Here is a 24,848-nt window from a genome sequence, read left to right on the forward strand (position 1 = left end):
ACCGGTAGAAATAGACATGGTGCTTGATTATAGAGGAAATTTATTCAGGAGCCTTTAACGATGTATGTAGAAGTGAAATCCTGTAGATTTACATCTTAAAAATGATTATCTGATGAGGCCATTTGTGCCCTGAACAAATATGGACGATCAATACAAAAGCTAAACACAAACCAGACTAATCCACCTACAGTACATGATGATTCTTTTGAACTTTTACCATCATCAAGTCTTCAGATTCACTCATGGATGACAGACCATAAGAGGAGACACCGTAAGCAAGCGTTACCACAGCAACCCACTGAGCTTTGTGTACTTGCTTCCAAGTTCTCTGTTCTTAATGAGAAAATCCAACAGCATGAATTCACACTGAGACCGAAACAAGTAAGTAAATATCATGATGAAGTCTCAGTCTGGCGTGGGTCCTACCCAGTCTCTGGTCACTCTCAGTGTTAGGAGCTGGGGGGCTGGGTCTGGGAGCCCTAGGGTAGGTGTCAGGGATGGACCATAGGAAAAGAAGACTTAATCATGTTTTAACTCTCTTCTCCAGATGAAAGGCCTTCGATCTCATCCTGGTCTCCTCCGATTGCCATCCAAAAAGCTTTAGCAACCTGAGAGACAAGTAAACTTGGGGTTACTCGTAAGATGCACAGTCATTGTTTGAATCTGGTGACATCACATCCTGTCCTTAAACGATAGCCTGGTACTGGTTGACATTTTGCGTCTCAAATTGTTATTTTGTATTTTTTTTATGTTTTCAGGAAGAGGATGATGTTGCCTACCTTTTCTGCATGAACTTTTCTCTGCTCATGGGGTAAGGAAGAGGCTTTATCTACGACGAAAAAACAGAGTTTATTTGTACACAAGTTTGTTGCAGCTAACTTACTAGTTTTAGAGCACTGAAAAAATCGAATTCAGGCATCCTGAGTGGCATCTTTACTGGTGTCTAATTTATGTTAATTTTAACCTGGAAGAATGCATTTGTATGTAATTGACATTCATGGTTTTTGGCACCTTTCATCTCCTTTAGTTTGGTAAAAAGACGTTCAAAGTTCTCCACGTCTGCATCTCCGACTGTTAGATTGGCCAACTCCTGAATGTCCATGTCAATCATTGGATCTAGAGATGCAAATGAGGGATAATAATGAAGCAATTATTTGCCTAAAAAACCCCCACAATGATTTTTGATTATGGTAAGAATAATACTAGATGCTTTGAAAGAAAAAAAATGCAGCTCAAACTCACCAACTAATGTGTCAATCTGTGTCTCTGAGTTCTCACTGGTCTCTGTCCTTGCTGCCTCTTCGCTGTCATTTACGCCCTCTCCTGGCAAACTGGAGCACTGCCGATCAAAACGAGATTCAGTGGTGCCTGTTGCTATATAACCACACAGATGGAAAATCCATACAGAGATGGATACCAACTCACAGACATACAAATACATTACAAAGCGGGCTGAAGATGAGACTCACGGAGGATTCTTGGCTGGGCCGTGGGTTGTTGTGTCTGGAGGCCACTAGGCTGCTCATCAGGCCAAAGCCCTGATTGTGCTCTATGAGAAGGAGATCATGAATGTAATAGTATGGCCATCTCTAGTATCATATTTGACACATATCTAAGTGACACGATAAAATTCAATAGATATGGTATTTAACGGCATCTCACCATCCTTCATTTCTACACTGGACCACACATTAGCGTTAAGGGCCTGGACAATCCTCTTCACTCCGGTAGACTCTGGGAAGTCATCTGACAAACAATATGAAGACAGCGAATGTGATGAATGCTTTAGATGAAAGTAACCATGAAACTTTTTTTGTCAACAGTGCAGTCTTACCATCTTCATCTGGTAGGTCTAGAGGGTTGAGTTCCACCAGCTCAAAGGCATGGCCTAAACACCACTGCTGTGCCTCGTGTCTAGTAACACCTGGGACAATTCATACACTTAGAATGGATCTCCAAAATCAGATTTAAAATGTAACTGAGTGATTCCATTGTAGACATGGAAGTGTCCAAACCGTAACAAGCTGTAGTCCAACTCACCGCTCTCACATACACGGTCACACACCAGGATAAGCACCTCAGGAGCAAGATCTTCCACCACAGACACCCACGGGGACAGTCTGTCTAAACCATCCTTCTGTGAGGGGGAAAATAAGGTTGCGGAGGCAGCTGATGCACCTGTTGTGACCTTCGGGTGTCAATGCACATTTCAAATATAATGTGACTTACCACTGTACTGTCAAAGTAAGCTATGAAAGCTTGCATGGACTGCGCTATCTCGGATGTCATTTGGAACGTGCTGGGCACTACACATAGACTGACGTCTGCTGTGTAGTACTTGTTGTTGATCGTCCATGGATACCAAATCACAGATTCTTGCTGCTTTGAGGGCTCTGGCAAAGACGTACCAATGATTTCTAAAAAATAAATAAAAGTGAGGTAGATTCAAACTTTATGGATAGCTATTGTTGGAGTGATTGTATTTGCGTATCAGTTACTAAAGTGTATAACCTGAACTCTACGGATGTGGCTAGCCACTAGGTGGATATGACGTGACAATGACAGTTAGGGGTAGATATATATAAAGACCTGAGTGTTAAGACTTGTCTACATGTCTTTTGTCCCATGAATATAAAACAGTTCTGTATCAATGACATGCTGCATCCATGATGATTAGAAATTAACCTTATTATTATGTGTGATACTGGACAGTTGAGTGTGTGCTCAACCTTATCATTGACTAACGTTGATATTAGCAAGGCAGTTGACAGCTGTTAGCTAATACTTATGTCGACGACAATGTAAAAACATACATAGCACACACGAATAAGACGATCATTAATTATCTGCTTCAAAAGGGAAGCTAGCCAAAGCTTATTTCCTCAAATTACTACTAAAGAAAATTAGCTATCTAGATGAAGTGAAGACATATATAGCTAGTAATGCTAGCTAGCTAACTCACATAGCCTAGACTAGGGCAGTAGTACTGTATACAGTACCCGGCTTCCAGTCACTGTCTCGTTGTTAAAACTTACGTTTTATTAGTTCCTCCTCTTTAAAGCCAATGTCACAGCTTGTAATGAGGACTGACGGAACAACAGTTGCTGTGCCTTCTTCAGACACTGACATATTGCAAGGCTCAACAACCGTTAATATAAAAAACTACCCGGCGAGCTAGCTCAGCTGTTACTAGCAAAACAAACCTTCTTCGCAACTTGACTCGAGTGAGTCACGTCCTCTCAACTCTGAACCTGCAGCGGTAGCGAGTATTTCCGGTACCAAAATGTCCATACAGAAACAAACGCATTTTTAAGCGGCTTGTGAATGTGTGTCTAAATGTATTTAATATCTACCAGTTTGACATGTTTGGTAATATCTCCAATATACACGTTTGTATTTAGCTAGTTTGATATTCAATTTAATGCACGATGTTATTTCTGCTTCCGGAATAAGTGTCCCGTTGTCATGGCTACTGTGTTACCAATTTTGTAGCTAGAAATTATGTGGAAAGTGACATGCTTTCAGTAACAACAAGTGATCTAGACAGACGTGGTATTAATGGATGAAGAGGGGAAGCAATCAGATCAATCTCACTTTACCATGAATCTCTGAAAAAGTTTTGTTTTACAAAGACTGTAGACTTTGTTTTACAAAGAAATGGCAGATATCCTTCACAACACAGATGAACTGGGAAGTGTTTTAATCCAGGTAAATGTAGTCTAGCTAGACTAGCTACTACGAAAAAATGTGTGAACCGGCTTTAAACAAAGTTAGCACTACTGTAGAGCTAGGTATATCAATTAATTAATGATTCAGAACTGATATAAGAAATCATAAGGAGTTTCCATAGAGCTATATGGTTGCCTTTTATTGAGCTATGTGTGGTTGTAGAAGACCTGACGGTTTTCATTATCAACGTTTTATAATCTCTATGATTATCCAGGTTCAAGATGATTTGAAAAAACTGAAGCGTAGTCTTGGCAGGATTACACTTCATGAAAAAGGAGAAACATTTAACATCAAAGCTTTGGACACTGCCATTCACAGGACCGAAAATGGAATCAGAGTGAGTGCTTGGTGGGCCTTTCTGTTAGACCATTTTACAGAATTGGGACCCTTCACATTTATTTGATGACAGATGTGCTAGCAAATTAAAAAAGAACATCCACATTTTTTGAAATATAATAGTTATTTCTGCATTATTATAATAATTATCTGTCAATAGAGGCGAGCTGAAGAGTATTTAAAGACAGTGAATAAACAGGTGCTGACACTTCCAAGCATCGAAGACTTGGAAAAAAAGAAAGTTCAGATATCCAAATGGTAAGCAAGCAATAGGACTGCCAAACCATCACTCTGACCTGTCACTCTTTTGTGAGAGGTATGAAAAACTTGTGGTCTTTTACACAGGAAACCATCTCTTGAGAGTATCCCAGACATGCGCCCTCAAAGAGGGCAGGGTGTGATGCCTTCAGCTGGGGAGAAGGTTAAGTATCCTCCTGCACCCACTAACCTTCAGGACTAGATTTTCTTAAAAACCGTCACGACTAGAACAAGCCAACATTATGACAATACATTTTAGAACTGACAGTTGGGTTGAATACGTTTCTAATGCTCTGTTTCACAGCACAAGGCGGCATTGACGATGCGCTTGCTTTGTAATCCCGTTCACCCAAAGAACAGAGTTGTCATGCACCAGAGCTATGGAATACAGCTTCCTGACCTGCCCAAAAGATCAACCATCTCAGTGAGTAGTAGTCTTTACTGTACGTAGACTTGTGTGAGAATTTGTGATATTTCTGCTGCATATTTTCTTCAGAAATGACAGTAAATGATAGTAAACGATCTGATGTGACCAGTAAGTATGTGGATTTTGCAAAGATGATTGAAATATTTGGCCGCCTCTAAACATGTTGCTATTAGAAGCCACTATTTGTTTATGTACTTTGTAATATTTTTCACGTTTTAAAAGGTTGATTCACTCAGCACATCTTGGCTTTTGTTGATGTGGCACATCAATACATACATAAAACACCTACTTCTGGACTTGATTAGAAATTATTTCAGGTTTGTAATTGAGACGAATTAGACAATTGGTGTTCAACGATGGAAAGTTTCCAGCTCCAAATCATTGCCTGAAACCTAAAGGCAGATGCCACCCGCTGAAATAAGAAGTGATAGGACAGTTTATGTTAACAGATGACTCAATTCCCCATGCCCAGAGACAGACTGTGGTGTGAAGGTCACATGGTTTAGAGATGACAGCCAGCACATGTCTTTGTAAACAAATTAATCTTTTCAAAGGTCGCCATTCGTTCCAGACAGTTTTCATGCTCAGCTTTCCCCTCCAATCTCCCCCCTGCTCCCGTATACTGGGCTTGTCACGAGGACCGAGGCTGTCACTCTGAATAAGAGGAGGACGTAAGAGCTGGCTGCAAGAAGCGGAGAGGAGCAGATTGCAGTACATCAGCATTCTATTAAGGAAACCTGCGCCTGATTGCTGTGCTATGGGCTGCTGGTTTACAGCTGTCTCTGGACAGGAGTGGATACCTGCTCCAGCATGCCAATAAGACAGCCGTAGCCTACCCAACTGGTAACCACTGGCTCTCTGCCCGTTGCTTCCTCTTGCTGCTTCGGCCAGCTCTCCTCTCCTCCAGTCTGGGAAGCAGCTTTTGCACTTTTGCAATTTTTCGCAAAGATGCCCCTATTCCCCCCCCCCCCCCCATCACGTCTGAAACAGATGTGTGCCTTTAAGGAGTGTCTCTCAGCACCTGGCTACTGCCAGAGGTCTGTCAGAGAGCTCAGTGGTCTGAGGAGACACAAGCAGGCTAGCATCAGGTGAAGAGTCTGGAGGAACAGCAAGGCAGAAATGGTGCAGGCTGCCTTCGCTTCAGTGTTCTTTTCAAGCACAAGTTTGTGCCTTGTGTCGGGTGAAACCGTATAAGAATTTCATCCCATAGGTCGTATCTCATACATCGTTTCTACAGTGAAGCTCAAAACGTCCAGCTTTGGCTGGACGTTTTTGTATTCCAAAGCAATAAAACATCTGTGTAATTTTTGTAGAACAGTAAAATGAATACGTTTTATCATCTCCGACTGATTGACTGCTGCAGGGAGGGAACTTATTTGCCACGTTACAATAGTTTTAACTGCTGTGTTTTTAGCTTTCTTTCCTTTAATGAATGCAGAAAATCTGTTGGTTGTAATCACACAGCATTCCTTCCCTCCCTTTTACACTCTCGCTGCCAGAAAGTCATATTTCCTGACATCAACAAGCTGCCACTGGTCTGATTAATGGATGGTTGCCTCCTAGCCTTTCGCAAAGTTTTGTTTTGAGGAAACTCTAGTCAGTGATCCGAGACTAATAGCCCTCTAGTTGAACAAGCTATCAAACTTGTAGTTTGATGTTTCTTTTTGATGGGCCTCGAGGCCAGTATTGTGCTACAGTCAGGGAGGGTGGTGGGTTCATTCCAAGATCCATACAAAGCAAGATGTTTCCTCCTGTTTTGTCTCATTAGGTTCCATCACACAAAGTAGTCACAGGGCCCACCGTGGGAAGTCTATCCATCGTGCCAGGGGCCACGCGCTGCAACCTCTACTTGGCTCCCCCACTGTCTGAGGATGACATGAAAGCAGGTGAACACACTTCCTTCTCTTTCCATACAGCAGTACTGTCCGCAAGGCGCTGGGAATGCTCTAGGTCCTGATGTGTAGTCTTTTTTTATTCCAGGCATGGCGAGTCTCGTGGAGAAGGGTTTCCCCCTGTCAGCTGCAGAACTATGTTTGTTTCAGACCTCTGTGCATCCAAAGGCAGCTCCTCTCCATCACAGAGAGCAGTCCTCTAAGACCGGTCAGTACCTTCCTCTAATCTTGGAAATGTAACCCAGAGAAAAATGAACATAAGCTGTCGTTTTGCTTTGGGCCTTTCTGTCTAAATCCTTTACCTGAAGTCATCTGTATTTAAAGAGCTGGCTTGCCTGTAGGGACAGCTGCCAGTCAGATTTGACAGTGATGTCTGTGCCTGGTTAGCTACAGTAAACACACAGCCTGTGTGATAGAGTGGAAATGCCACTGGTTTTCTTCAGCTTCACCAGAGAGGACGTCCAAGTGTCTGAAGGATTTTACTTTGGGTAAGGAGATGACGAAAGCTGAACACGAACGGCCACCCACCTGGACCCACACCCCTCCCCCCTCCGCCGCCTCCAAGACCTCCAACCAACGGCACCTGTCGCAAGGCGCTGCCCGACTCGCGTCTCTCAACCCTCAGGTATCATCCTTAAACCAGCCCCTAATTACAAACGAGAGCGAACGACCAGAGTAATGTTAGTACTTAATGTTTACCTTGAATTTCGTTCAACCACAGCGAGTTACAGTACTGCCCCCCGTGTCTCTCCGCAGTGTCGGCCCTCTCCAGCTCCCCTGGTCATCAGTAAATTGTCCTTTGTCATCACAGAGGGGCGGATCAACCCCACAGCACCTGATTTCTGCTGCTTCAAGCAGCACTACTGCCTGAGCTGGAGCACCGTGGTGGAGGCTCTGTGGAGCCTGGAGAGGCTGCTCCGGGAGTTTGCTGTGCCCAGGGCGCAGGTGAACGGGAGGCGCTTGGTGGAGCTGGCCCAGGGTAGGGGGCCGGCCCAGGGTAGGGGGCCGGCCTGGGCCGGAGGTGGCGGCAGCTCTGTGGAGCGCCTCCTCTCTGTGTTGGAGAACAGGGAGGAGGTGTGGGACCTGGTGTACCGCCCAGGTCAGCGCTACAAGGGGGAGGGCGGCACAGAAGTGGCCGCAGTCCGCATCCAGTCCTGCTGGAGGCGGCACACCGCCCGTGCTGCCTACCTGCTTCACCGCAAGCGTAAATGGGCAGCAGGGACCATAGCCATCTCCTGGCTGATGCACGCTCAGCTGGGCCGTGTCAGGAAGGCCCTGCAGGCAACACGCCTCAGACACCTGGAGAACTTCCGCACCAGAGCCCAGGTGCGGCTGGTTGTACAGACCCTGTCTCTACCTTGCAACACACATACAAACACCCTTGACGCACGCCAGCCCTTTCATGTGGATATAACCTTCATTACCGACATCTAAATTAACTGGAGTCTAGTAAAATGAATAGTCTGTTTTTGATGAGGAGTTTTAGGCAGGTATATGACAGCGCAATCCTCCCATATGCAATGTGTATAATTTCCATGTGTCAGCGCAGATGTCTTGTTTAGGCTGTCATCTTGCTTGTAACATCTTTATGATCACAGGCAGTCAGTTTAATTAGCCTCTACAAATTAATTTATTTTTACCAGAATTTGGTGCATGTATACATGCACGAATGTATGTTCTCAGCATTTAAACATTCATACCCTGTTAATTAAGCCCTTAATCTTCCCCTGGCATAATCATCATGTACCTTACTAAGTGAATTAATTTAGAGAAGATGTTTCTAAGTAAGCACATAATTTAATTAAGGTGATTTTTTATGCTTGGTTGGTCCTGTTAGGCCCAGAGAAATACAAGCTTGATGTGTTTTAGCTGTTCAGTGAAGTGTTGAGTTTGTGTGTGTGTGTGTGTCTGTGTGAGTGTATGTGTGTGTGAGTGTGCATGAGCAGACAGTCCTCTCACTCATCACTGTTCCTATCTCATCTCCAGCATCTGGCAGCCAACTGGAAACACATCCAGTCTTCCTGGAGGACCATTATCCACATCCCCTCATTAGGTAGCTATCTCTCAGCCTGCCTGCCCTCAGCCTGTCTGCTCTCAGCCTGCCTGCTCTCAGCCTGCCTGCTCTCAGCCTGCCTGCTCTCAGCCTGCCTGCTCTCAGCCTGCCTGCTCTCAGCCTGCCTGCTCTCAGCCTGCCTGCTCTCAGCCTGCCTGCTCTCAGCCTGCCTGCTCTCAGCCTGCCTGCTCTCAGCCTGCCTGCTCACACTGCACCTCTCCAGGCCTGCCTCACCACACTGCTGCTCTGCTCCGATCTGGAGCCTGACTGCAAGCTGCCTCTCCCCTGAATGTGTCTCGGCTGGGAAAAAACCCACTCTGAACATGATGAGAGTGCAAATGCCAGGGAACTGAACAATTTAGCCTCAATTGCCATTTAATTTGGAGATTAAGCGAATGAAAATCCATTATGGATGGATATTTCATAAGGGACACTAGAGAATTGAAAGCAATGGACTAAAAAAAAGGCTACTCGAGAAACAATCCCTCCCTTTTACTGTAAGCAGAACGGGCAGGCTAGAATCCATCGTTACGTCAGTTTGAAAAAGTATGTCTCATTTTGACAGTAATCAGATGTGCATTCTAAATCATTAAACAATAGTCTGAAATTATTAGGCCTAATTACCAGCAGATGGAATGCTTTATTTGCACTTAGGGTGGCTGAGGAGAGTGCTGTGTGAGCAAGGATAATTAGGAAGTTGAACCCCATTGTTGTTAATTAGCATGAATTCAATCATTTAATTACCTTTATTCATTGGAGAATCCCCTCACATACACTCCAGAGTGAACCTTTCTCGGTCTGGCCCTGTCTGTTTGTTCCGGAGCTATCTGATTTGACATTGGTCCGCAGGGCTTATTATGGATATTACTGCTAGTTAGTGGAGGTCACAATACTGGAATCTGGAATAAGCCCTCATTTGATACTACATGTTGTATTCTACCACGGCGGTAAGCGGTGATTGTAACCCTGCTGTCCCTGTGGCAGGCTACCCGCATCCCCATCGCTTCAGCCTGAAGGGCTTCGACATCCTGCAGAACATCCAGATGGGTCGTCTGTGTGACGTGAGGGGTAGGAACACACACACACACGCTGCCGCAATACACACTGCACTGTTTCACGCTACAGCAGCCTCATCTGCGGGGCTCTGGTGCGCTTGTCCCGGCTGCTGTGTTGTGCAGATGAGAAGGTGCAGGTGATCTATGTGTCTCCGGTGAACCTGGGGGAGGATCTGGCCCTGTACTACACCAGACTGCTGAGCCTGCAGGGGAGCAGGGAGGGGGACGGGGAGGGGGGCAAGGCAGGGCCCGCTCAGGCCCCCTGCGTCGAACGCTTCACCATCATCACGCCTGACGCTCTGGAATACTTCCCGGTAAGGACTACCTCATCCATGCAGGTTCCCCAGATGTTTCTCTTAAGTAGGTTATTTATTAGGCTAATTGTATTTTTTTTTTTTGCAGATTAATTATTTCAAGTATTACTCTTGCCTTACTGGATGGAGTCAGGCACCAGTTGATTTCTGTGCCCATCTGAAGTTTATATATTCTCCTCAAGGGGGTGCTGGAGGAGGTTTCTTTTGAAGCCCACCATGAACAGTCCGATTTGATTCATCCATGTTAGCATTTTTATTACCTTTTAATGAGAATGATCATGAGACACATATTTCATGTTTTCATGTTTCATGTAAGGCTGTTAAATAATTAATCTAGGTTAAACCTTTAAGGGAATTCGAAATCACGATTGGGTAGTTTAATGCTCTTTACCATATACAGTACATTTACTTATTTGGATATTCCTATAGACACCACCTGCTTCAGCAGAGCACTGATTTGACGAGATGAGTTAAATCACTTATTATTCACTGCTTCATGTAAGTGTTTCTTGCTCCAGATGAAAGTGTAGCATGGCAGCATTCGTTTTTCTCTATTGATTTTCCTGCTGCTTTGTTGTTAAACTATGCCAGACGTGTTGCTGAGATGAATCACTGTTACCCATGGCCGCCAGCGCATTCTGCCAGTGACAGAAGGCATAATTCCATGTGGATCAAATAAATACAGATGTTAAGTAATTAGTTGTTTTCCCAAGGAACCCATTGCTATCACACATTAAAGATGTGAAGGATAGGGGAAGGCTTCGCATTGGCAGCTTTTATCAATTGAACCCGCTGAAATACAGGAGAGGTCACGACCCCCGCTGGCTGCTACCATGACGGAGCAGTTGTGTGTTTGCTGTTGTGTATCTATCAGGACCGAACGCACACGCGACCACTCTCCTCTGTCCTCTCCTCTCCTTCAGACCCACAACATGTGCCTGTCCACGCTGCTCAAGTACAGCCCCCACACCCTACGGCGCATCCAGAACCTGATCCAGGGCAAGCGGGCCTACATAGTGGGCGGGGTGGCCCACGTGGACGACCTGGCCGTGGCTGACGAGCTGGGGGTGGCCATCCTGGGCCCGGAGCCCGCTGTGGCCCAGCTCTACGGCACCAAGTCTGGAGGCAGGAGGGTCTTCACCAGTGCCGAGGTTGACGTCTCCCCCGGCCAGTGGGACATCTACTCCTTACAGCAGGTCCTCACAGCATCCCTACCAGACCCCCCCCCCCCACACACACACACACACACAACTGATTCTCTCCCAGTACTTCTGGAAGTTTCCTTTATCGCTGTTCCTCCACATGAGCCTTTCCCTCCCGTGTCCTCCAGCTCCACGACACCCTCGCCCGGCTGATGACGGACAACATGGACGTGCGGCGCTGGCTCTTCAAGATGGACGCGGAGCTGGGGGGTCGAGGCACGGCGTTCTGCGACGTGTCCCACCTGAGCTGCTACGCCTGGGCCCAGCAGGAGTTCCAGCGCCACGGGCCTCAACGCTGGAGGACCGCCTGGGCTCAGGTACGAGAGGTGACCCTTTCCCCCAACACGACCCCTCCCTCCCTCCCCTCCCCTCCCTCCCTCCCTCCCCTCCCCTCCCCTCCCCTCCCTCCCTCCCCTCCCTCCCTCCCTCCCTCCCTCCCTCCCTCCCTCCCTCCCTCCCCTCCCCCACTCTTTCACTCATTTATGACAAGCGACCGCTTGAGAGACTCCACGGAGGGGCCCACGGTTCTGTGCAGCACCATTATCATACGATTATGTCGGGAACAGTCACAGGCGTTGCGATCGCGAGAGCCTACATGCCAGTAGGACATGCCATAGAACTGCCTAGGGTCAGTTCTATGACTCAAATCATCCAAAGTCCTTACGGCACGGTATTTCCTCACACAGCAATCGATAAATGGCGTGAATAGATACAAGTTCCTCGAGCCAATATCCATTATTTACAGAAGCGCATTAGTTGGATTTTAAATGTAGAAGAGGACAGCAAACTAAGTGCAAAGTAGGTTGAATGAATCCAGTAATTCACCTTGGCAGTGACAGTTTCGAGCCGTCCAGAGTGAACATGGCTCAGAGAGAGCTTCACTCCCACTCACAGATCTGTGCATTCATTTTCACCATAAATCCCTCTTCAACATACCGGAGTGAATCATGATGTTAACATGGTAATCCATGGCCAGTGAAGGTTCTATTGTGGTAGACTAATGTGTGAATACTACTGTAGTGGACTATGGAATGAACTTGAATTGAAACGTTTATAATTGAAGCACCAGCATATGAATGAAAGTGTATCTTTGTAGCATATTCAAAACAAAAAGTGGCATGCATGTGTTTAACAGTTAGCAATGCATTAATGGAGCACCCTTCTAATGAGTCCACACAGCTTCTGGGCCTGTGGCTCCTATTCCGTATATGCTTTCAAAGTAGCTTTTGATTTCCTGTCATGTGTTAATTACTTGTTTTGCCATTTAACAGGATGCTTTGTGCAAACTAATTACAAGCTAATCATTATGGGCTTGGAGCACACTGCTTTTGCCGTTTTTATACCGTCCCTTAGAGCAGCCGTCATCTCAAGGTCTGGAGACCCAACTCTCCCTTTTAACCATTAAGTCTGTCCCTGATTCACGGAGCGAGTGGGCCTCGACCGGGGCTGTAATTGTTGGAACATCGGTGCTGTTAATTACGACACAGAGTGGTTGAGCCACAGCCAAGGTCCATAATGGCGGCTCGGTGGCGGCGGCGTAGAAGGCAGAGTAAATGGCTTTTTTTCCCCACCAGCTGGGGTCCCAGGGAGAGCCGGGCAGCAAGGCCCCCTGCCTGCCCCAGGCCCACAGCCCTGGGGCTCCAGGCCCACAGCCCTGGGGCTCCAGGCCCACAGCCCTGGGGCTCCAGGCCCACAGCCCTGGGGCTCCAGGGCCATATGGAGGCAGCACTTTGCCCAGGCCCAGCTCTACACCTTGCTCTTTTAATCAATGACAAGATGGGGTGCATTGAGGTTATGTTACTGTTAGTCTCTCTTCTCCCTAAATGATCGCCTTGCCTCTCTTTTTTCACGATGCTTTGTGTATCTTTCAGAGTGGGCGCTCGACAACTAATGGTTGTAAAGTATAACAGCTTGCCTAGCCTGTGCATTGTCCGTTAGATTTAAGGCAAACTCAAACACATCAATATTTGATGGGTCTTCTAACTTATCTTCATGGTGGGAAATACAGACAATCAAACACAGCAACAGATATTGAGATAAAGTTCTCATTACTGTAGCATGAAATGCTGCAATTGCAGTAGTAATGGTATAAATGCCACTCTCAATGAATTGAATACATATTGCTATTTGTAAACAACTATCCATGAATAGGTGCATACAGTTAATGTTTGTTGATAAAGACAATTGCTGTGTTCATTAAAAGAAATGCAGCTCACAGTTTAAATCAATTATTCATGAAACACCGTAATGTAAAAATGTAAATAACCATATTTCCTAGGATCTGCAGTTTTGCCGGGGGCAATTGTTATGCCTGCCTCACACCTCAAAGATAAACCATGACACTTCAGAGAGGGGAGGGAGCAGAGAGTTGCCCCTGTGTTTTTAGCAGACTGTGCGCATATTGTTTAATTATTGACTGTTGTGCTGGGCTCAGCGTGAAGAGAAGGCTGGCTAAACTCACAGAGAGGAAGAATAGAGGAGCGCCATGTGGCCTGCTAGAATAATGCCTGGGCCAGCCAGCTCCAGGCTGCTGGACGGGGCCAGCCCTGGAGGGGGCCAGCCAGCTCCAGGCTGCTGGAGGGGGCCAGCCCTGGAGGGGGCTGGAAGAAGGACATGGCTGCAGAGCCCCCCTACACATCGTGGGGTCCATGGGCTGCAGCCCCCCCCCCCCCCAGGACCTCCACACCATTTACACAGAAAGAAGTTAAAGACGTGTAGATCTGGACCCATTCAACGCCTGAATGGAGCCGTAGACACACTCACGCTTACAAACACACAGTCTGAATGGATCATTAGGTTGCAGAGGGAAAATGACACGTAATAGCATCAACAGATGGAGTGAATATGGCCTTTCTCGTCGGCTGTGTGCAGACAAATTGAGTACGACAACTTATTTTAGTTATTCACATAGACACGATGTGGGATAATCACAACATGTAATATCTTTGTTAGCGACCATTAATGTGACCTCTATAGCAACTTTATTTCCAAATGGGCTCCAAGGTTCCTGTTAGTACAGATGATATCCAAATGGATATGCCTAATAGCCTGATTGCTCAGACTAAGAAATATTCACTTATTGCCCATCCCTATTTCCATGCGGTCCATTTACAACACAGTACAGGCTTATTCCCCACAGAGCTTTGGACTAATGCAACGACTGTGTTACTGCTTAAGAATGAAACCAGTCAGGACTGTCCCACTGTGTTAAGGCCAGAGACTGCACTCAGGCTAGTTCCAGGACATGTCCCTCGAGTTGTTACAGTCTATAATGGAGAGATCAAACGACAATGAAAGAGCCAAGGCAACATCTATTTTATTTATGGCCAGATTGCTTAGTTTTATGTGGACGCCAAGCAAGGCATGAATCCTCTCATATAGTGGCGCTCGCAGTTTAAGTCCAAATAAAATATTGTAAAGTACCCCCCTTTTTCTTTTTTTCCGAGCCGTCGTCCCTGTGAAGCGCAAAGGCAAAGTCTCGGGGTGAGGCTGCTCTTCCGTTGAAAACGGCACCCGTTCCCGCACACTTTTTGCCGCACCATTGTGTGCTTTATGGCTTGTGGAGGAGGGAAATCACTGTGCAGCGTTTGACCTCGACTCTTACAGTACTTGAATACGATGATGGCAGTTACATGACTGGAATATCAACAGCCTAATCTGCTCGCGCCTCTTACCCAGCGAAGCCAAACAGAACACGCTCCAAAACAGATTTCAGTTAGAGTATGTAAAAGATGACAAAGGAAAACGGCCTTCTTTTCCGGAAATGTATCCACCCTTTCTTTTATTCAGTAAATGGTGTTGTGTGCTCTTGTTGGTTTCAAATTACAAGGATAGTTTTTTTAATATTAAGCTTTTATTTGCAATTTGATGCACACAATTAAAAGTACACAGAAAAAGATCTTTTGTTCTTTTAAAAAGCCATAAAAATGACCATAAACAGTATATTTTATGGTAAGTTTAATATGTTAATTGCGCCACGATATATCAGTCATGTTGTCAGGCACACCACTTTAGTGCATGAGAGTATGCGGTACATTATTTATACAGTAAAAAAGGTCGGACGAGAGTGTGCACTAATTACTAAACTGTTTTCGGGACACCTGCTGAAAGTGAAACTTGGCAATTAACAACATAATTAAGTGGCAAAGCCATTAGGGCATTTCCTAGTTACAGAAACAAGAGCAGTATTGATCATAGTCAGGCCCTGATTGATCCCCTGATAGATGGGCCTAGCTTTGGTATTCATCAGGCTGCAGGGAAGGCAGTTGTTATTGAGGGCAGGTGCTGTCTCCGTGCTTGTGAGTTAAAGCCATTAGACTGCTGAGGCCCTCTGATAATAGACTGTCACTCAGACCCCCCCCCCCCCCTCTCTCTCTCTCTCTGGCCATCTGAGACTCACAAAGGGATTGGTCAGCCATCGAGGGTTTGAAGGTTAACAGCCACAGTTAGTACTCGTACAGACACTCTGAGACATGCCTTAACGGTGGACACTGTTATGACGTTAACATTTGTAGGGCTGGTGTATTGGATGATGATGTGTGTGCCTGTGCCCACACACACACACACACACACACACACACACACACACACACACACACAGGAGGTGGTTCTAATCAAGTACCTGGAGGAGGTGCCAGTGTGGTTGGCTCGTCACGCCAGGCCTGTCCGGACCTCATGTTACCCAAACTGGGCTGTCTTCCTGGAGGACTTCCTCAGACAAGGTCACACACACACACAATTCAATAAATATATATATTTTTTCATTTATTTATTGGTCATCCCATTCATTCCCTTTTTAAATTCCTTATTTCTGACTCATCTACCACGCTTGTGTTGTACCCCCCCCCCCCCCACACACACACACTCCTCCTCCACCCCCCCTTCCTCCTCCTGCACCCCCTCCTCCACCCCCCCTTCCTCCTCCTGCACCTCCTCCTCCACCAACCCTTCCTCCTCCTGCACCTCCTCCTCCACCCCCCCTTCCTCCTCCTGCACCTCCTCCTCCACCCCCCCTTCCTCCTCCACCCCCCCTTCCTCCTCCTGCACCTCCTCCTCCACCCCCCCTTCCTCCTCCACCCCCCCTTCCTCCTCCTGCACCTCCTCCTCCACCCCCCCTTCCTCCTCCACCCCCCCTTCCTCCTCCTGCACCCCCTCCTCTGGCCCCTGTGTGTGTCCAGGTGGAGTGGTGGAGGCCTACCCCCCCTCTGACAGTGTGACCTGCCTGACAGTAGACCTGCTGCTGGAGCCTGGGGGGGAGGTGACCATGCTGTCCTGTGGAGACCAGCTGCACGGCCCCAGCGAGCTGGAGGCCGCGGGCTCCTCGGTACCCCAGAGCTCCGTGTGCCCGGACGTCCTGCACTCCGTCTGCAGCAGTGTGGGCCGGGCCTGCCTCAGACGCCACATCCTGGGCTACGTCTCCTTGGACCTGGCCACATTCCTCGACCCCCGAACCCTGGAGCAGAAGGTGAGAAACACACACACGCATTATTGGCTGTCTCTCTGTCTCTCTGTCTCTCTCTCTCTCTCTCTCTCTCTTTGAAAGCCAACCCTTTAGCTGTTGAGGCTGTCTCTCTCTCTCTCTCTCTCTCTCTCTCTCTCTCTCTCTCTCTCTCTCTCTCTCTCTCTCTCTCTCTCTCTCTCTCTCTCTCTCTCTCTCTCTCTCTCTTTGAAAGCCAACCCTTTAGCTGTTGAGGCTGTGAACTGTGGTGTGGCTGTCGATGAAGCGTTCAGTTTTACCATGCTGGTCAGAGAGATCAATTTACCGTGGCTAGGGCACCGATCCGCATCAGCAGATAGACGCCTCCCCTACTGGCCCCCTGGGGGCTGTGAAACAGGACAGGCAAACAGTGGACAAGGGGCCAAATGTTTCACAAGGACATCTAATAAACTGTCAGGTCTTATTGTGTCAATGAACTGATTCCCCTGTTAAAGACGTGCCCTTTAACCTCGGAGCAGCCCAGAAATTCAGTGCTTGTAGACGATAGGTCATTCGGAGGTGATTTGCTGGCTTCGGGAGGTGGGTCTGTTAGTGTGCTACCATGTGATGGATTAGTGACATGTTATATTCTGATGATCTCAGTGTATTTGCTCTAACAGCAAGTCTTGGTCCTCTCAAATGTGGGTTTATTTCTGGCTTTATTTCTGTTGACAGCTTTGATCTATGAAATTGGAAACAGAGCGCTTTATGATTGTTTAACCTCTGCTCTTAGCATGTGGCTTCATCGACTGCGTATTGATCTGCAGCTATAAAATGAAATAGTTCTGCGCACGATATGGCCAATGAAATAATGAAACAGAGAGGACAGTCTACATCAGGTAACAAAGTGGAGAGCGGGATAGTGGCCCAGCGAGGAGAACCTTTGACAAAGATACTTCTTATATCCTTTATCCAATAATACCAGTTGTATTCCTACAGGATTTTAGATCCTGAACAGACTTTCCGTCCAGTCAGTGGTTTGTTTCTCTGCCACTAGAGGGTAGCATCATATGGACTGAGGCTAAGCACTGTGAGCCTACTTTAGACAAGTCTTTGTCATGAATTGTGCTCTCTAACACTTAGAAATCTGATGGAAGAACTGAACATCTTGAGTGGTACCACCACTGACAGTAAGGCAGGGGGAGGGGCCTGGCACACATGGGGTCTTCCTTTACAAAGGTCTAATGGGATCCATTTAGACCAGGGGCATTTAGAAATTGGAAAGGCTTTGCAGAGCAAAGAGGCTGGCACTATTTGATGTGATTTTCTTTGGCCCTCAGGGCCAGTAGGACTGTGCACCAACCCACCAAAACCACTGAGGAGTCTGGATCTATTACTTACTACTAGCATGACTCAAAATTATACGGAGAGTACAGCATATAATGAAGGCTGTACTGAGGTGCAGTGTTTTTAACGCAGGAGGAGAGCTGGGACAGACCATTTCTGAACCCGTATCGCTCCTGCTGTGCTGAGGCTGGATGCTAGACCTGTGAAGCGAGACCTGTGTTTAACAGGCTGAAATCCAAAAGTGGCATTGAACATGAATGGTATTCTTCTTCCAGTCAACATTTTCTAGATCTTGGGACAATGTGGTTTGCTCTGTCCCCCAAATTACCTTTACATTTACAACAAAGGGTTAAAAAAAAAATAACCCACTGAATTATGAATGACTCCCAAACCCTTGGTTTCATACAATGAAACCGATTTGATTGCAATGCAATTCCAATTTCTGGGAAGAGCATTTCATTTGGAGGTTCAATGATGAGGCGTGCATTCAATGGGATTCAAAGACGGACGCACTGAGAATAAACTGTGTACTTCAATAGGAGTGAGAAGAGTGTGCTTGCTCCTCCCTGGGTCCCCACACAGAGAGCCCAGCCTGCCTGGGCAGAGCTGTCTGGATTTAAACATCAATTTGAATTCAAACCTGTTGCTAAAAGCTGCCCACTTTTATTTGATGGGGGGGGAAGTGGGTCACATATGTTTGCCCTTGTAGTCCCTCCTCACATTGTGGAATGGTGGAGCCACAGCTGCTGCCTGGGAGCCTTGTAATGAAAATGCTGGGCCATAGAAACCAGGTAGAATCAGGGCTTATATTTCAGATGGCTTTGTAAAGTATAACAATAGGGCGGCAGAGGAGGGAGAGGGTTGATTCTTTGGGGCCTGTATGAATGGTTCTCTGGTGTCTGCCCATCTCCCAGCTCCAGGTAGCACCCGGACAGGACTCAGCTAGGCTTCCTCTGGATATACTGGTGTCATAGAACAATCTGGGCTGATGCCTTAGTTAATGCCTAGATGTCCTGCTTCTTTTTTTTTTTTTAAAGCAGCAGATAAAAAAAAAAAATGCAATTTCTTTCTCTATCCCTAAATGAAAGTATCGCTTTTCCTGATTGCTCCAATAACTTATAACTTGTAATTTGACTTAATTCACATTCATTAGAACTGATGCATTATTCAATAGGGCTGTAGTATGGTCAGATGTCCGTGCTGTTAATAGAGTTGGAACCATCCGGCAGCCAGAGTGTCGGGGTTCAAGAGGCAGGCAGCTATTTGCATTCAGTGGCAGGAGCGTTTACTTTGACAAATAGGAACGACACAGAGAGGCAGTGGACTGCCACTTAGTTATTAACAACTCCTTTGCCACTGATTTATTTGCCACTTTTTGAAGAGAGGGCATAGCTATTAGGTTATTATCGGGAAAATTATCCCTGTTTAAGCAGAAGGCCGTGACCATGTCTGACCTCTTAATATACTTATAATGATGCCATTTACCATACACATCTGAAGTTGGGCTCTCACTAGACCAGAGTGCAGTGCTGAGGCCCTGGGCAAACTGGCCCAGACGCACTTAGGAGAGAACCTGTACAAGCCTCATTTCAAAGCGGAACTGCCCATCTTACTAGACAAGTGCTTACAGTAACAGTTCTTTTATTTCCCATTGCCTCTCCATGGGGATCACTTGGTAAGGACTGCAAGGTATTATGACCTGTTTCCTGTATCTGCCCACTTTTCCCTGTGAGTGTTTTTAATGATCTCTCTGTGATAACCCGATGTTAGTTCCCTCAAGGATCACAATGACTCTTGCTCAGAGACTTGTTGCTCTTGTGGTTAGTGGTAACTGATTTAAAATTGTTTGTACTCGCTGTGATATATTGTTTTTTATTATTGTTGCTTGTCTTTGTTTTGTTTTTTTCCACAGGTACACTTGCACTTATAGCAGTTCATGTTGTTTAATTGTAACTTGTTTAACTACATGCTCTTATGGTTCTTCCCTTTGGCACTTACTTTGGTTGTTCACAATGTGTGCTTCATGTTTTGGCTACTCGCAATGTTTTGTGGCTATCTCGTTGTTATGATCAGTGACCTATGCACTTTGTAAAGCTCTCTCTTGGAAGTCGCTTTGGATAAAAGCGTCTGCTAAATGAATAAATGTAAATGTAAACATAGGGTTGATATTTGATATCATTTGACATGGTGTGGCAGACTTTTGTGTGTTTATGTACGTTATACAGGTGTGGCTCATTGACTTGGACCTGACCTACAGTAACCAACTGGCCATGACCCAGGTGATACTCAGCATCACTGGTGGAACACTGAATTGCCGCACAAGCCGCTTGGAAGTGCCTGTACCAGTCAACGAGAAGACTTCCTCACACCAGAAAGGAGCTAAACAACACACTGTAGGCGTTTTTTGGGGTATATTTTTCTCACGGTAGATACCATTTAGAAGCTGTGAAAATGTGCTGTGAATGCTCGTACCTAAGTTGACTCTTTAGAAATGATATTTCTGTGCATCACAGTAATCGCTATCCATGCACTGGTATTTATTTTGGTTAAATACAAGTAAATACTGTAATTATGCACTCTTAAGCCCAATTGGTGTTAAGGTGCTGAATTCATTATCATTTTGATAGATGAGCCTAAATAATCAACACATTAATAATTCATAGAGTATTCATTATGCATGTGTATGCATGCCTAAGCACCTCATCAACCTGATGCCAGACCTTAAACAATGGAGTTCCTTTATTAGAGCCATGCCTGTGTTTACGCTTGTTAATCCGCGACTTGTATTATTTTATCAAACATTCATTTAGTTTGGGACCCAGTGCAACAGCACAGCATTTCAGCCACTTCGGTGCTTAATGGCTTCAGCAGTGGCCATCATTAGGGGCCTGCATATTGCAAACGCAATTAAATCCCTGCCTGACACTTTTATTGTTGTCAGAGGACACAGCGTTTGACAACTGGAAACACATCGCCATCACTACGAATTACGAGCCCACTCCTGGGGTCTTACTAGCCCTCCTCCTCTCCCTGCAGCCCAAGTCCATCTCATCCCTGTGTCCCCTTACACCTAGAAGTGATCAAACTCTCTAGTGCTATGCGCACTTTCTATTCTTTTATATATACTTGTCCTGAATGATCTGTATGTCTGTGATAGTCAGGATTTTGTCTCACTACTAAAGACAGTCTCTATCCCAAAAGGACTGAGGAGGTTTTACAACTGGAGTAAAGCAACTGTGTCTTGTATTGGCATGTCTGTCAAACATTCATTGTTTCCCCCCCTAAGTTAATTAAGAAAGGCCCAACAGTTTAGCACATGCGCCCATGCTCATCATGTTCTCTAATCACACATACTCCCCAAACTGTAGACTGACCCTAAGGACATACGCACAGCCAGCAGACAACTGAATGTTGCCTTGGTGATGCCACTGCCATTCTAAATAAGAACGTTATCGCCATGTTATTCAAAATCATGCCATTGAAATCATTTCTGAGTTATGGCTAAAATCAAACAGGAATCCCACTGGAACAAAGCTAGCACTCAAAGGTACACGCTTCGTCTACTCACTGTCCATCTGACCTGCTGTTTTCAGGCTCCATCACTGAGCAGCCGCTATGCTGTTATTGGGAGCAGGTTGCTTCACACGAACCTCTCCATGGTGCATTACAGTGTGTTCTTCCAGATGTGCAAGGCTCATGGAATCGGCTTTGACATAAAGGTAGAACCTTCTTTTGAGTAAAATAGTGTCTGTGATTTACATATGTCTCTTTACAGATTGCTAAGCGGAAAGATTGCAAAAACATCTTTTAATGGTCCCCATTTAAACTTGGTACATTATTCACAGGAAAAGCAAGGCACTGCCTTTGCTCTTCATGACAGCAATGAAAGATACAGCCTTGGGATGATGTGAGTAATACTATGTAATTTCACACACTCATACAAATAATGACATTTCAGTCAAATTCTAAAATGCCTATGTAACCCATCATGTGCCATGATTTTCTTTGGAGGATTGAGATGTCATCTCTAGTTTTGTAACACGCCTATTGCAGTAGGTTGTAGCGAATGGCTTACTTAAGATATATCTCACACAAATCCTTTGACTTACACAATGCCTCCATGGTTAACACAGTCTGTGCTCACATCTTTCCCCCAAAGACTGGTGAGCTTTTCAGCTGAAAGTATTAATTTAACTACCTCCAGCGCCACCAGACAAACAAGGTGATTGTTTCTTAGCTGGCAGCAAGGGGATCATTAGTAAACTCGTTTGTTTGGGGTGTGGATAATAGAACAATTTCAGAGGATCTCCAGGGAGCCCTACTGACCTTTGCTCGGAATCTGTCAGTCATTCATCAGGAAATATCAGCCCCTAACATGCAGGGAGAGACCAATTTTAAGGTACGCTGTTAATGAGCTAACTATTGTTCTATTCAACTGCATCGTGCTTGACTACTTATTGTACATGTTAATGTTAGTTGACTCAGGCCTGTGCCTGCTACATTTCTCTGGGTTAAGAAGGACACACAGAGGAATCAAATGATGATTGCTCTTTTAACATGCACTTAAACTGAGCAACTTCAGATACTGTTTATTTTCGTTTTCTTTGGAAGGATCTGATCAAGGACATAGAAAACGTGTTGGGGGTGACTGTTCAGAACAAATCCCATGCAACGAAGGAAGAAGACACAACTGTTGTTCAATCTAAACTGGATCACTGACATTCCGTAATTCAATCAATTCAAATCAACATGTTGAGAACATGCTTCAATATTAGGCAGTTTAAGCACTGTATATTTAACAACATTAAATGTTTAACAAGGAAAATTATGCTACAATTATTCATTTTAGTCATTTACTCATTTAGTAATTTATACCTCACAACTTCAATTTAGAAATGCATTCTATATATTACTAGGAAATGTAGTCTGGTTCATCTTTTTTTTTTTTTTTTGCACAAATCTTCATCTGCTTAAAGAAAAAATGTACTGTTCCACAATAAAATCCTAAATGCAGTGATCAGCTTTGAAGTTGCAGCAGTGCTGCCTGCCACCATGCCAAGAATCGGGAACGCAAGTTCGCATGTTAACGTTTTGCCCGGAATCTATAGAGTGTCGGTACAACAACGTCTAGCTTGTAATAGACGCTGCAGCTCAATGAATATCAAAAGAAGTACAATTACCTACTGCTACTATTCTTATTGACAAAAGTAAAGGGTTTACAATAAATGTTAGGTGTATAATGTAGCCCGTTACATTTAGCAAGAAAACGTTAGCCCTCGGTTGTTTTTCAGTCTACACAGATGGACAGTCGTGGTGGATAATTAATGTCACTTCATTGCCGATTAGGTATGAAAGACATTTTACGTCGGATACATACAACATTTCTCAAAGTTATATTGTTTCCGAGTACTATTAGAAAAAATGTACGACGCCCTTCAGCTTCGGAAGTTTTAACATGTCACCTTGCGCAACGCAAACTGCCTCCATGGACCTCCTTCTGTGTGCGCTACAGTTCCGTCTCAAATGACCAGTTCGGACTGTCCAACTTCAACTGGCCCGTTCATGGAACCAACTACCAAATACTGAGAACTGGATGTTTTCCTTTTATCAAGTATCACTGCACTAAAGCACCTCTAGAGAACCTGGACTTTGAGGATAGGTTCTTCACCATGTTGAAAGTGATCAATCTAGGTATGTGGTAGGAAAAATACATTCATGGAATTGGTTATGTCAAGTGTTAATGTCCTGAATCTTACAGTGAAACACAATGCCTTTTCAATTCTTTCAGGTATCCCATGCTTAGCCTATGGCTTAGGCTGCTGGATGGTGGCAGGAGTTACAGAAATCGTACAGACTAGCACGGGACCTGTCACTGTTTATTTTGCATACAAAGAAGATGAAGGAGCACAATTCTGAACAGACCAAACACAAACAATTTCCTGTCTCTATCTGTCCCATTAATAGCAGAAATGCCCTAAAATATTTACTGTAGTTCAGTTTGGTCCTTAACGTAATTTATCAAACCTCACTCTGAGGTAATGTGTCAATGAATATCATTAAAGTGTCTTTCAGATCATCATTGTCTTGACCTTGCTCAATGTTATATTGTTTGTTTATTCCAGTGTATTGCTGAACAAAAAGAGGCACATCATTTATCCACAGTACAAAATCTCACCATCAGTAAGAAATCGTATTATTTGATGTGTGCTGAGCACAGGGCTTTTAGACTGGTTACAAAGTTTAAATTGTACTTCAACCTGTCACCCACGTTTTGTTTTACCTCGTTTGCACATGCAGGGATTTGTAAAGCTCATTTATTTAAAGTCAAATTAGGGATCCTTCTCCATGCAACAGATTGTCAATAGTGAGAGAGGAGCGCTGGTGAAAAAAACAGGTCTGATAAAATGGTTTTTAATTACAAAAGTGCGTCCTTTGTTTAAGGCCCTCCGTTGGCCCTCCTAAGGGCCTGTTCAGGGCTTTGATTTCTGATAATGGGCTTTGCTGACTTGGCACAGTCTTGTCTTCGCAGCAGAGGCTCTCTCCCGCTCCATACCGATATGGCAGTTTGACAAACTGCCATATTGATTTCCGCAACACCTTTTACATTTATCAGCAACCTTAATTTCCTGGCCTTGGCCCTTAGTCTTTAGCAACAATTAAGAGGTTGCAATAATTTCATGTTCTACATGCAAATCAATGTACCTTTTGCCCCCAATTGCTCTAGATAATTGTGAGTGTTTAGTTGTGATATTGAAGTGTGATAAGGGTTTTAGGTCCATGTGCAATACTTAACAAGTAGATCTTCTGGCATTCAGGCAT

General features: G+C 45.2%; 3 protein-coding genes across 3 annotated transcripts; 2 read left to right on the forward strand and 1 right to left on the reverse strand.

Annotated features, from left to right (window-relative positions):
* Nucleotides 1-23: 23 nt before the first annotated feature.
* On the reverse strand, nt 24-3,237 carry aagab (alpha and gamma adaptin binding protein). The gene is made up of 10 exons (XM_062462411.1): nt 3,036-3,237; nt 2,230-2,417; nt 2,041-2,137; nt 1,835-1,924; nt 1,663-1,746; nt 1,470-1,549; nt 1,243-1,339; nt 1,012-1,116; nt 780-829; nt 24-608 (listed from the first exon to the last, which is right to left on the reverse strand). Exons 1-10 carry the CDS (start codon nt 3,127-3,129, stop codon nt 531-533), a joined length of 963 nt encoding a protein of 320 aa, XP_062318395.1. The 5' UTR covers nt 3,130-3,237; the 3' UTR covers nt 24-530.
* A 215-nt stretch (nt 3,238-3,452) lies between these two features.
* iqch (IQ motif containing H) lies at nt 3,453-23,432 on the forward strand. The gene is made up of 21 exons (XM_062462412.1): nt 3,453-3,708; nt 3,944-4,066; nt 4,226-4,323; nt 4,411-4,486; nt 4,628-4,747; nt 6,519-6,636; nt 6,731-6,850; nt 7,086-7,267; nt 7,399-7,968; nt 8,629-8,695; nt 9,680-9,763; nt 9,874-10,064; nt 10,988-11,260; nt 11,395-11,583; nt 15,867-15,987; nt 16,444-16,730; nt 20,255-20,422; nt 21,623-21,748; nt 21,875-21,936; nt 22,320-22,428; nt 22,641-23,432. Exons 1-21 carry the CDS (start codon nt 3,658-3,660, stop codon nt 22,746-22,748), a joined length of 3,243 nt encoding a protein of 1,080 aa, XP_062318396.1. The 5' UTR covers nt 3,453-3,657; the 3' UTR covers nt 22,749-23,432.
* Nucleotides 23,354-24,105, forward strand: c5h15orf61 (chromosome 5 C15orf61 homolog). Its single transcript, XM_062462413.1, has 2 exons — nt 23,354-23,720; nt 23,818-24,105. The coding sequence occupies exons 1-2, from the start codon at nt 23,354-23,356 to the stop codon at nt 23,943-23,945; spliced, it is 495 nt and encodes a 164-aa protein (XP_062318397.1). The 3' UTR covers nt 23,946-24,105.
* Nucleotides 24,106-24,848: the final 743 nt, after the last annotated feature.

The sequence above is a fragment of the Osmerus eperlanus genome, chromosome 5 (genome assembly GCF_963692335.1).
Source record: "Osmerus eperlanus chromosome 5, fOsmEpe2.1, whole genome shotgun sequence".
Classification (NCBI taxonomy): Eukaryota; Metazoa; Chordata; class Actinopteri; order Osmeriformes; family Osmeridae; genus Osmerus; species Osmerus eperlanus.